At 40.7% G+C, this 13931-nt stretch overlaps 1 protein-coding gene across 2 annotated transcripts in view; it reads left to right on the top strand.

Moving 5' to 3' along the window:
• PEX7 (peroxisomal biogenesis factor 7) overlaps positions 1-13931 on the top strand; it is a 91709-nt gene that overhangs the window by 59418 nt on the left and 18360 nt on the right. The window contains exon 8 of one of the 2 annotated variants that reach the window (XM_053461040.1): positions 313-368. In XM_053461040.1, coding sequence (XP_053317015.1) covers positions 313-368 — 56 coding nt within the window. The remainder of the gene's footprint in view (positions 1-312; positions 369-13931) is intronic. The other variant, XM_053461041.1, reaches the window with a different exon arrangement.

Below are 13931 nucleotides of genomic sequence, written 5' to 3' on the forward strand. Positions count from 1 at the left end.
CGCCGGTATATACGGTATGTATTTCATAAAAGCACCCTGCTTGATGATTTGAAATATACTGGATATGTGTGGTATGTCAGCATTAGTCGACAAGTCATGAGAGAACAAAACAATTTTACTTATTTACAGTTGAATAAGGAAGGTACCCTGGTTTTAGTAGAAGCAACCAGGATATACACTAAAATGCATCGGACTCCAGCAAAAATACAAATTTGTATCTTGTTTAGCACATTTTTTTATTAAAATAGGTTTGCCATCCATGTTTTTCCTTCTGTTTTAACTATTGAATATGTACTTTTTAATGTTTTTCAGTTTTCACCATTTCAATCAAGCGTTCTGGCGTCGTGCTCCTACGATTTTACTGTAAGGTATGGTTTCCTGATTTGTTCAATAATATTGTGTGCCAATCGCTCCTTAACCACTCTACGTAAAAGGCTACTCATTTATCTTCAGATTGGTTATGTAAGGAAAGAAAGGGATTTATTTTTGCACCTCTTGTTAATATCTTTCCTGTTCCTCGCTCATTTATGTGTTCAATGAATTAGATGCTGAAGGTTAACCAAACAGCTCGTTTTAAAGAAATCTGCTCTGACAGGTGCTACAGTAAACATTTTCCCACAGTCTCAATGAATAACATGTTAGATCAACAATGAGTAAATTTTCTCTCTCCACCTGTTGCTTCGCTACGGTTCGCATAATCCTTCCTTTGCTGAGGGGTGGTGGGATTTGTAGCCCAATGTTAACTAGGCTACTTAACATATGCTTATTTTATTTAATGGGTTTTTATGTGTGTTGTATACAGATAAAAATAATGTAAGTAGTTTTTACCAATGGATAATAATGATTTTTTGCATAATCAATGATCCCATTTTTTTATTTTTTTTTTAGAATATTTTACTGATTGTATTGTCTTTGTTTACCAGTCACTCTTATTTGGAAAATAGCTTGTTTGAAAATCTGTTAACATATTAGTTCTCATTCTTTCAATTAAGAGTTATTTAAGGCTAATGTTTATGATGACTTTTTTTTTGTATTGTTTGACTATACCATTTAAGTGAGTAAAGAGAAGGCTTTTAATGGAATAGAAAATGAATGTGTAAAGAGATCAATGCTTTATAATAATGTGCAGTTTGATGTTTCCCAAGGGAATGCAGAGTTGACTGGCAAAATGTATTCATATATTAGCCCTAAGTACATTTGGCAGACAACACCTTTACTACACATTATCCAATCCCTAATTTTTCTGTATCATGTTAAAAATGAGTTTTCAAAAATACTGTATTTTATTTTTTAGACAGATGTGTAATTATCGTATACTGTATATGTGTTCAAGCTCTGATTGACTGCTTATCATACTGCCTTGTAGTAAATAAAACTAATGTTAGAAAAATAAATCTGTTTTTCCATGAGAGCCTCCCTTTAAGTAACCAATATTTTAGATAATCACGTCTGTTTGTTTTCTTTGGAAATGTGAATGTGTTATATCACAATTAAGCAAAACTTTTGTAATATTAATTAACTTTGTAGATGTTTACACACATTTTATCTTACAGCATTTCAGGATGGAATACCCCTACCATTGAATGCTGTAGTAGTATTATTATTTACCCTGAGAATAACACAATTACTGCAATTATACATTTCCCAAAGCTTTACACCAATTTTAGCCTGGCTGTTACTCATTTGCAATAATGTTTCTGTCCTTTCATGATCTTTTGTGGTCCTGAATATGAATTTGAAAGTGCCAGAAATGTATGTCAACTTCTTAAATGATCATGTTATTTATGTGCACTTAACCTTTTTGTGACAGTTTTTGCTACTTCTGCTTAGGAAATAAAAACACTTCTGTGCTGATATGTGGCATCTTGAAGAGCTGCTGATTTTGCTGTCTAAACCCTGAGCTAGGCAAATTTTTGACTGAAAACATAAAACAATAGAGAGGTGTCGTGCATTTTTTTAGTGTTAGGTTAATTTGGTGGGTGGTTAGAGAGATTTGGGAGAAAAAAATATATTTTAGTATATAGTGTTAGGTAAGTTTGGTAAGTGGATAGGTTATGGAGGAAGAAGAAATAATAATAATAATAAAAAAAGCCACACTGGCAGCGTCAGATATTGAGCCAATATCTAATGTGTCTAGTGTCACGTGAGATATTGAACCAATATCTGACATGTCAGATGCTGCTGATGCCCCAGTTCCACCTCCTAAAATGAGGTGCATGGAATCTGTTCCTTTGCCTGACCATTGTTGAGTACCTCCAAATATGTTACGGCCTGAAATCTCCCCCCTTACGTGATGTTGATGCAAGTGAGCCAAGTGATATATTTTTAGTTGTTTTTCCTCTTTCTTCTTTTGAGCTGTTTACAGCTTAATCTAACATCTATGCTGCCCAGTGGCTGTCAGCTGACCAAGGGAGCAAATGTCAAACCTGGCACCCCACTGGCCTCTACAAAATTAGGACATTTTGTGCCTTGACCCTTGAATAATAGATATTTTTTTTTAAAAACTACATACACTACTATTGTTGCACAGACTGAATGTTTAAATTGATGAGTCCATTGCTCTTTTCAAGGGCAGATTTAATTTTAGGCAGTATATCCCGTCAAATGCTCAAGGTATGGCATAAAGTTATACAAACCTACACTGTGGCCTTCAGGATATATCAGGGGAAGGATCCTTCTGGATGCTTAGTGGGAAAATAGTGTGGGATCCACTTTTGCATAAAGGTTACTACATTTGGGTGGATAATTATTAGACATGTGCAAATGGACAAAAAACGATTCGGGCAAATTTTTGGTTCGTTTTTGGCCCATTAGTTTTCGGGCAATAAACTTCATTCCCTGCCCATTTGGAAATTACATTTTAAATTTTGGAAATAACTTTTTGCCCATTGCCCACAATCACTCTCATTCTTTCTTACTCTCTCATTATCAATTACTCTCTCACATGCTCTCTTATTGTTTCCCTACCTTCTGTGCCGGCCACTTCCGCATCTTCTTCTGCATCTTCTTCTCTTTTCTATATTCCGTCTTCAATCCTTAATCTGGTGTTTCATTTCTTTGTCCGCATTTCCGCAGATATAATCTAGCAATTTCCTCCAAAATGGTGGAGCTGTAGTGACGTCCTTCCTGATCCTCCAATCGCCGAAGAGGTCATCACCAAAAGCACCAACTGAGGGCAATATGGTGGCGATTGCGTCATCTCTCTTATCCTCCAGTAGGAGGAAAAGATGTCACTAAAAAGCACCATTGTTTTTCCCTCAGATGAACTGAGGTAAACGTGACAGCTCTGACCTTTTGGAAGAAGTTCACGCCAGGTTATGGGTTATGTCCGTGGAGATTCGAACAAAGATAGAAGTTAGCAGATTAAGGATTAAAGATAGAAAAGTGAAGAGAAGGGGAAAAATCAAGAAGATGCGGAAGTGGTTGGCAGAAGCGGAAATGGTCGGCAGAGAAAGTAGGGAAACATTCAGAAAGCCTGAGAGAGTGAACAAGAATTCAAGTGAGCAAAAGTGTGAGTGAATTTGGACCCACAGATATATGTATCCAACCTTTTATTCCCTTGGCAGTAATCCTATTAATGGGGTTAGTAAAACGATGGAGTTCCTACCTGTGCTATCTTTGTTTGGCAGCCAGGCTGTATGACCGGTCATTCTGTCGCAACCATAATTTGGTAAATTTGCAATTCCTACGAATCCGAATGCATAAGTCTAATAATTATTATAGTAGCCCAGAGTTACTTTATTTTTTATTTCTTTTTGACACAAGTGCCTGTGCTCTGGTCCTCCTTTGTGCTAGACAGTCTGTGGAGAAACCAGGAGAGTGAGTGACTCATCCTGATAGGTTAACTAGAACAAGAGAGACCTATCAGTTTTCTCGGTAGGCAAGCTGTAAAGACAAAGCAGTTCTTTAAAGATGTCCAGCAGTCTATGTCAGGAGCATTGAAAAATCTTTGAGAAGTTCCCAATGAGAGACCAAATCTTGAAGAATATGTGAGTGGTCAATATGGAGAACCAAGTGAATCCAGAGCAGATTTTGGTTTTGGCATAGAGATTTCCAAATGTAATCAAGTCAAATACCAGAGAACAGCTCCCCTTAGAAGTCTTGGAATATGTCTCAACTAACCTTGAGGGACTGGTGCCAAACTACAAAAGTTTGCCAGTTGATGAATTCTGGGGGAAGCTGTCCAAAGTACAATCTGTGAGTACAGGGAAGTTGCGATTCAAAGAGTTCTGCCATTTGATGAAACTGCTTTTGGTGCTGCCAAATTCTAATTGTGATGTCTAAGGAATTCAGAAGTCAACTGTCTCACAAAACTCTTGTGAATTTGATGTCTTGCAAAATTAACTAATTTATTGACACAGACTGGTACAAGGTTGATATTTCCAGCAAAATGCTCAAATCTGCCAAACATGCTGCAGCACAAAATAAGTAGAACAGCTATTTACATTAGCAACTGTGCAATATGTAGTTAAATAATAGCTATGTTCTGTCATAATAAATTGTCATGTCCTTGTTCATACGTGTTTGTGGCTGGGGGCGTTGCAGTGGCCGGTGAAGCCACCTCCTTGAAATGACCTTTTGCAGGTTGGGATGTCTGATAAAAGTACTGTGTGAGTGCACTTTAATATGCATTCTTCTGAAAGTAGGGTGTGGGAAAGGGGTAAGTGCATATGGGTGTCCTTTAGTATCTCCCCATTTGCAAGGGAGACACCATGAACAATTAAAGAGACCACAGAGCCTATGCATTAAAGTTTATGTGGTGGCTGTAGTGTCTCTTTAAACGTAATCAACTAGGAAGATTATGTTTACATAAGAATACTATGTTATGAACAAATGATTAATGAGTAGTTTATAGTTTCTCATAGACTGCTTCCATGTGCCACAGAAAGAAATGGGTATTAATGTGGCATTGACGTATTAAGTACAATTGCCAGTTTAAATCTGTGTGAGTGACAGCTGTTGTCTGTCGAGTGTGTCATAATCTTTCGGGACATTGTTGGCATTCGGTGCTAAATAAAATAATTAGTCTAAGTGCCTCAATCATTCAGTTGAAAAATGTCAGCGATTCTTACTAATTGCCAAAGTGCACAAATAACATTTGTCATTTAGTGATTTTTTTTCCAGAACGAAAGGATACCTCCATTAAAAAAATTGGTCTGTTCAGCATTGTATTTTGTACAATGTATTGAACCCTCCTCTAGTACTGATTGTTCAATGTAGTTTAATAGAAGGCCTGGGTCTGGCAGCTCCACATCATCAATCAAACAAAACCTGCAGCTAATTTACAGCTTATGTCTTCTTTGGATTTACAGTTTGCTTCACTGATCCATGACAAATAGACATTACTGCCCCTTTAAGTTGTGTAAGAGGTTTATAAAGGTCTAAAATACAAGACCAGGTTATCAATAAACCCTGTTCTAAGCCTCGTATGTAGTTCTGTTCCAAAAAGCTGTTGGGATGAACTGGTATTTCATGCTGTGTTTGGTTTTTGCCAAACCTGGTGCTGTGCATTATGGCCAAATATCTCCATGTTGGTCTTGTCTGTCCAAAACTGTTTTGGACTGTTCCAGAACTCTTGTGGTTGGTTCAGATACAACTTTGCAAACCTAAACTATGCTGCCATGTTCTTTTTAGAACATGGTAACTCTTCCACACGAACAAAACTTGTTCAGTCTTTTTTCTAAATGTACTGTAATTAACTTTTTAACATGTTGAGGCTTGTAGGGTCTGAGATGTAACCCTTGGGTTTTTTGCAATTTCTCTGAGCATTGCATGATCTGACATTGCATGACCCTTTGCTGGGACTTCCACTCCTGGGAAGCTTGGCAACTGTCTTGAATGTTTTCCACTTTTTAATGATCTTTCTCATTGTAGAATAGTGGGCTTTAAATTGTTTGGAAATGGCCTTATAACCCTTTCCAGATTGACAGGCAGCAACAATTGCTGATGTTTTAATATCAGCAAACTGCTAAAACGCTGGCTGTTTTAGAGGTGGTCACACTTGCTGATAATCAATTAATCAAAGGCATTTGGTTAGCAGCACCTGTCTGCTACTTAGCATCTTAATTCCTATGAAAGCACTAAGGATGTACTTAGTTTTTCATACATGGCTTCTCCATTTTGGCTTTATTTTTTGTTGAATAACCTATGACACAGTGTAATATGGCACGTGTTATTGTTCATCTGAGGTTGTATTTACCTATTTTCAAGACCTACTAAGGAACAGGTGATTGTTATTATATCCTGATATGTAAAGTCATAGGATTTAAGAGTGTTTCTTTTCCACACAACTGTGCATACAGTTAAACAAACTCAGATTACGGAATCCACAATTGTAACTTAACCCAGTGAAAAAAGAATGCAAATATGTTATATTTAAGGTCCTGGGAACAGAAAAGGTATGTGTCCCATAGTAGCAACCCTCGCCTCATATGCACTTTTTTTTAGTCTCTGCTGCCGCAAAAGAATGAAATGTTGAAGAGCTAAAGGCAAAACTAGATTCATTTATATAATGGCAGCTAGTTGCATAGTGCATTTAAGACAATCAGTGATTTAGTCTGTTCCTTTGTATTGATTCACCAAGCTTCAAGCAGTGTGCGTTTTCCCCATTTCCTTTCCCTCCTACTCTATCTCTGCTTCCTACTTTTAAATCTCATTGTTATTCGTAGCGCTGGTGAACTGGAAAGATCTATCACTTTGCTAATTGCCCCTTTCAGGTAGCAAAAGCCAGAAACCCAATTGTGCTCTGTTTAATTGCAGCAGGATCCATGGCTTAACCTCTGCCAATGCTTAGTCAGCCTACTGTCTACAGTAAATTGTTTAATTTTCATTTATCTCTAAAACCAGTTTCTAAAACGATACAGCACAGTGCAAGAGGACACATTATTTATGTGATCAAGCTTAATTTCCTTTACTGGTTTGGTGCCAACTAAAACAAAAATTCTGAGCACAGTTTGAGTTGGATAAAAAACATGTAAAGGGACAAATTTGTAGAAACGATCCCAGTTGGACATTTATAATGCACAAGTGTCGATATGTCAGCAGAGTATGGGGGGGGGTTCTAGCTTTTTTTGGCTGTTTTATTATTGCAGCTCTGCAAATCAGCACTGCAGAAAAAACTGAATGTGAAGTCTTCAATGGAATTAACTAGCCAGAGGGTAAGTGTAATGAAACAGAAAACATTTGCCCAATGGCTGATACTTTTAGGTGGGAATAGTACTGCCAAACATTGCCTACAAACTATATATTTATTACCCAACAGTCCCGTGAAACCAAAGGGAATTGTGCCCTGTAGAGCATAATGAAATCAGGTCAGACAATTAAATTGGGTTTCACAGACTCTGAAGAACCCAACCACCATCCAAGTGTCTACCTTTGTGATGAGAGCTGCTTATTGAAATAGAGTAAATAACACAATACCTTTACTTTTCCTCTCACTGATTTCTGGGCCTAGAATATTTTGTCCTTTGAAGTGCTCTACAAATTCAGGAGAGCGTTTTATCTCTGCTTAAGTAAAAATTAAGTAGTTCAATGTATTCCTTCAATAAGTGCCAGGAAACAGATGACCAAACACACACACACACACACCAGGACAGGCTTTGCACCCAAGCACACACATACCAGGACAGGCTCTGCAACACAGACTCCCAAGCACACACACACACCAGGACAGGCTCTGCCACACAAGCACAAACACACCAGGACAGGCTCTGCCACACAAGTACACACACACCAGGACAGGCTCTGCCAGGCCGACACCCAAGCACACACACACACACACACACACACACACACACACACACTAGGTTAGGCCCTACCATGATGACACCCAAGCTTACACACACCAGGACAGGTTCTGTCACACCGACACCCAAATACACACACCTGGACGAGCTCTGCCATACTGACATCAAAACACACACACCAGGACAGGCTCTGCCACACCGAACCCCACACCCTTGGGCATTGCCCTCAGCCAGCCCCATATTGTATATTTATCCCACCCCTTTTTAGTATTAATTTTTGTGATGCCCCCACCGGCACCCTCTTGTGAATTAATACCCCCACACCCTTGCGTATTGTCCCTCTTTACTATGATGTCAGCCATGACACCCAGATTGCATCCACAGGACCTGCTTAGTACCCAGATTGGAATCATAGGACTTGCCATCTTTGCCCCCCAAAAAGCCTCTCTGTGGCATCTTTGCCCCCAAACAGCCTGCCTGTGGCATCCTAGCCTCAAACAGCCTCCCTGTGCCATGCTTCTCCCCCACTTACACATCAATGCTATCACAAACATTCATTTCCTCATCCACAAACATTCATTCCCTCATTCACAGATACATTTTTGTTTCTCCATATGAACTTAGAGAATGCAGTATTCAAAATACGCAGATCTGCCATAGTGAGCATTACTGTTAATACCTCAGGGTAAAGCAACTTCGGGAAGCACTCCATTTTGATAAAGGCTACTCGACCCTAAAAAGTCAAATGAAGTGATGTCCACCCCCCTAAGTTGAGACAGGATGCTGGCTGTGAGCTGAGGGTAGTTCTGGGAATACAAGATAATCTATGTATAGGGGCCCATCTAATTCCCAGTGCATGTAAACCATGCTCAAGATAGAGCACTCACGATTTTGCCAAATTTATTTTAAACCCTGTGGGGCTCCAGGTGCCATGAGTTGCAAAAACAACGGGAGCGTTAGAGGGATTTTTTTTTACATAGAGTAAGAAGTCATCACCAAAGACAGTGATCTTGACAACCCTGGAACCCATCTGAATCCCTTCAAATGCTTTCCGATTGCACAATGCTGTAATTAAGGGGTCCAAGCTGCAGGTTAAATTATACATTTACGGATCAGGTATGAAGGGTGACATACAAAGATGGCATACAAAGACCTTTTTCTTAAGTATGTCTTATATACTAAAAAGTTAGTGTATCTAAAAATAAAAAAAAAGAAATTAAAAATGTTCTGTAATAAATATATTTAGATTTTATATATATTTCTGCTAAGTACCGTATTTGCTCGATTATAAGACGAGGTTTTTTTCAGAGCAAATGCTCTGAAAAATACCCCTCGTCTTATAATCGGGGTCGTCTTATAATCAGACCTCAAATAGGTCTGACTATGAGACGACTAAGATCCAGATCCCCGCAGCTGCAGGGGACCTGGATCCTCCTGTCTCCCCCCGCCGCCCCACTTACCGGTACTTCTGAGTCCCCGGTGTGTAGCTGGGGCAGCGTGTAGATGTCTACGTGATTCGCGTAGACAACTTCCACTGCAGCAGGAAGGAGGTGTGGCTAGCAGCGGGGGTTGTCTGCGTCCATCGCGCAGACCTTCCCTGGCTGTCAGAGATCAGAGTTCCCCTCACCGGTGCCGGTGCCGCACCGGTGCGGGGAACTCTGATCTCTGACAGTTGGGGAAGGTCTGCGCGATGGACTCAGACAACCCCCGCTGCTAGCCACGCCTCCTTCCGGCTGCAGCGTAAGTGCGTGGGATCTACACGCTGCCCCAGCTACGTGACAGGGAAGTCAGAAGCACCGGTAAGTTTGGGGGGGGGCGGGGGAGTGTTCAATGGGGGGCATAAGGCATTTCTGGAGGCAGAGTGCTCTGTGAAATGCCTTTTAACCCCCTTAATGCCACTCTGCCTCCAGAAATGCCTTTTTAACCCTCTATACGCCACTCTTCCTCCTGAATGCCTTAAACCTCCCTATATGCCACACTTTCCCATAATTTGCCTTTTAACCCTCTAAATGCCAGAGTGGCATATAGGGGTATAAGGCATTTCTGGAGGCAGAGTGGCACATAGGTGGTCAAAAGGCATATCATGGGGCACAGTGGCATATAGGGTTAAAAGGCATATCATGGGGCACAGTGGCATTTAGAGGGTTAAAAGGCATATCATGGGGCACAGTGGCATATAGGCATTTCTGTGGTATTAAGGCATTTCTGGGGCAGATGTGCATAACTGGGGGGCAGGTTGGAAAATAGAAGGAAATAAAACCAAAATATTTTTCTCAATCATAGTTTTTATTAAAAAAAAATAGTTTAGATGAATTAACATTTACTGGTAAAACTTTTTTCCTATAGGGTAGTCTTATATTCAGGCTTTTTCTTTTTTTCCTAAATTAATATTCAGATTTGGGGGGTCGTCTTATAATCAGGGTCGTCTTATAATCGAGCAAATACGGTGTATATATATATAATTCAGTGAAATTCTTTTGGATTTGGAAATACATCAAAAGTACTTAAGGAGTAAAAGTGGATGCCTTGTGTTACCCATAAATGCAGAGGCTTCCTCAGAGGAGAAGAGAAGCCTGCCAAGGGTTTTGGCCCTTATTTTGGCCCTTATTTGCTAGGGCTTTTTATACTACAAAACCAAAGCAATTTTCATGTCTTTACTATGTCTCCGGTCAACTGTAATTTCCCTCTTTCTCAATTAACGTACCCACACAAATGATATATTGTAAGACATTATTATGTATGGATAAAATGTAAAAAATTTAAAAAGGGTTGGAGCTAATAGAAGAACAATATTTAAATATTTTCTCAAACGTTTTTCCCCCTCAAATTTCACATGGTGGGACTCTGACTTCAATAGTGGTCATATATCTCAAAACAACCTCATACAACTATATATTGTTTAATTTTATCTTTTAGAATTTTTTTCATGGTAAATGATACCGTGTTTCCCCGATAGTAAGACACCCCCGATTGTAAGACGTATCGGGGGTTTCAGAGGGGTCGGCTAATATAAGCCGTACCCCGAAAGTAAGACATATGTCTTACTTTCGGGGAAACACGGGGGATTTGCCTCCGGTGACGTGCGGTACAAAGAGTGGGGCTGCGCCAGAGCCCCCTTCAACCTAAGCTTGTGCGGGAGGCTGCTCAGTTCAGGGGATTCCGGGAGCAGCGGCTGCGGGGGATCGTGTGTTTGAGGCTCGGGTGGACCGAAGCTCTTCCCCGAGGAGGGATGAGTTACCCGGCACAGTGCTGGCTGCTGAGCGCCCGGTTGCAGAGCACTGAAGGGCACGGTGACCGGGGACAGAGGCTGAACCTCCCGGCGGGCGGCGCGTGGCTGCGCGTCCCACGGTCTGTACGGGACGCGGGAGTCCTGCGGGCTTTGAGGGAGAGTCTGTCCCGTGCAGGTGAAGCCGAAGAACAGCCTGTCAGCTGCCTGGTACCCGGGGCAGAGTGCGCAGAGGGCGGCGCGCAGGCGCTGGTTCTCCCTAAGCAGCTCCAGAGCTCGCAGAGCTGGGGGGGGGTGCGATGGCCGTCTAGTGATGGGAGCAGTGTGAGGGGTGAAAGCTCCGCCCCCTCGCACTGACCTTTCACCCCTCACGCTGCTCCCATCACTATGCGGCCGTCAGATTGCTGGGAATGTAATCTGAACGGCCGATGCGTGCTGATGCCGCCGGCCGCCTCTGCTTTAATACTTTTTTTTTTACTTTATATGGCAAGCCGATCCAGCTTACCATATAAATAATAAAAAAAAAGTGTTAAAGTAGCTCCGGCCGGCGGCATCAGCACGCACCGGCCGTTTAGATTACATTCCCAGCAGCCTGATGGCTGCATTGTGATGGGAGCAGCGGGAGGTGGAAGCTCCGCCCCCTCGCGCTCAGACTGCTGCAGCACCGGATGTCAGGTCAGTGGCAATTTTTTCCCAATATAAGACATACCCCGAAAGTAAGACATAGTGGGGCTTTTAGGGATAAAAAGAAAGTAAGACACTGTCTTACTTTCGGGGAAACACGGTAGTATATACTGTATATAGCATTATAGAGATGGTTAAGAAAAACCCTTCTTGCGGGAAAAAAAAAGCTTGAATTGGGGCTCAAAATATTGAAGAGGAAAGATACTGTTAAAAACACTCATGATGTGTAAAAATCCCTATTATGTTTCTACTTTGCTTTTGTTATCAACCACATATTCTTCAAGTTTCACCCAGAGACTTGGGAAACCATAGCTGATTACTTGGCCAGCATATTATATTTTGACTGGGGGAATTGTGTTTGATCACTCCTACTCCTTGTGTAGGTCTTGTTGACTCCCTGCCAAAATGACTCCCGGCTTCACTCCCTGCCCTTTTTTGACTATTTACATCTAGTCCAAGCCTGTAACCCGTTTGCCTTTTTTTTCCTTACTACCTCTGGTACGAAGTGGGAGAACTAGAGCTCCAGGGACAACCTGGTAATTATTTGTTGGCACAAATGTTGCTTTTGATTTATTTTTTACAAAGATTGAGATAATCATATAAAGGTTTATTCACTAAAGAAGAAATTGTTTTAGATTCCTTCGTTTAAATCTTGCTGAAGTGACATCCTGTGCAGACTGAATTATTGCAGGTGTCTTTTCTCTTTTTTGCCTTCAGTTGATGTTTTGCATCCAGAACAAAATTCGTATATTGGCCGCACCCCAGCTTAACAGCTTATTATAATTTATTATTGTCTGTGAGAATGGTAGCCATTAGCTTACTTCAAATGAATGTATGTATGCGAAATGAAGGATGGGAATACAGAATGAAGATTGTGTAAAGTCCTGCAAACCAGTGATAAAGGGCTATATAACAGAGATTACACACACACACACCGTTGTACACACCATTTTCTACATGGAATAAGCTCTGGGGGATTTGTGTCGCAGAGTTCTGTATACAGTGGAGGGTTTTTATCTATGTTTTACCAACCATAACTGCTCCCAACTTGCTAAGTCTTGTTAAGCAGAAAATACTCAGTGTCAGTTAACATGTGCTAAACTTATAATTGGAATTGGAATTCATGCAAAGTGTAAATTCTTCTAACTTTGTACAATGGCCGCTTGCTGAGATGGTCAAGTATATATTATTAAACCTGCACAGTGTTAATCATTGAATATTCATTTTTGCTAAACACTAATATTATTAATGTATGTGTACTGCAAAATAAGCACTATTAATAGACTGCCCTAAAAATGTACTAATTCCAAGTTTACCACCACTTAACATTGATGTTAAGTATTTAAGTAACTCATTATTTTTCAGAAGAATAAACATTAGTACATAATGTGAAATGTTCTGGACAGATTTTCTTAGTTTAAACCATAACCAATCTTTATTATGTCTTTTTAAAGGGGCCGTTTACTGTCCCCGACAACCCCAATAAATGCATATGTGTGTGCTTTAACCCCTTTGTGACCTAGGATATATGGGATAGGTCACAAAAAATGGTCATATAGGACCAAGGACATGTATAGGACCAAGGACATGTCCAAGGACTATCCAAGGACACCAGATTGTCAAATGACAGCCTGGTCTCCCCTATGGCAGCTGGGGCAAAACTTGTGGCAGTGAGTTGTCAGAGTTGTCTTAAGTGTCGTTACCTTCAATCCCTGTGATGGCGGGATGGATTTGCTGGGTCTGTAGTGCCTGTATGTATGCTGCTGCCCAATGACAGAGCTGTCACAGAGCTGCACGCAGCAACCAGAGGGCTCCCTGTAGGATTCCCCTGACTGCTGTAGAAGAAACCCCCAATGAAGAACCCTCTGTTGCATATGGGAACCCCCTGATTGCAGAGCAAACCTAACATGTAATGTCACCAGAGACGTGCTAACAGAGATCTCTGTGGTCATAAAAGACCTCAAAGAGTGTCTTTCTTTTCATCAACATCTGCTTCTAATGGATAATTCACATCTATGACCACTTTTGTAGTCCCACGATGCTAAGTTGGAAAAATGTGCATCTTGTACTATAATGCACTATAATGGCCAAAATAGAGAACAAACCTAGGCATACAGTCGTGGCCAAAAGTTTTGAGAATGACACAAAATATTAGCACAGTCAGCAAAGTGGTCATGTAACGTAAAAAAGGGCTCTAATGAAGGTAGGAGTGTGATGGTGTGATTTGTGTGATAGAACGAGTGAGTGTTGGCATATGTGTATGTGTGTGTTAGCAT

The sequence above is a fragment of the Spea bombifrons genome, chromosome 3 (genome assembly GCF_027358695.1).
Source record: "Spea bombifrons isolate aSpeBom1 chromosome 3, aSpeBom1.2.pri, whole genome shotgun sequence".
NCBI classification, from domain to species: domain Eukaryota; kingdom Metazoa; phylum Chordata; class Amphibia; order Anura; family Pelobatidae; genus Spea; species Spea bombifrons.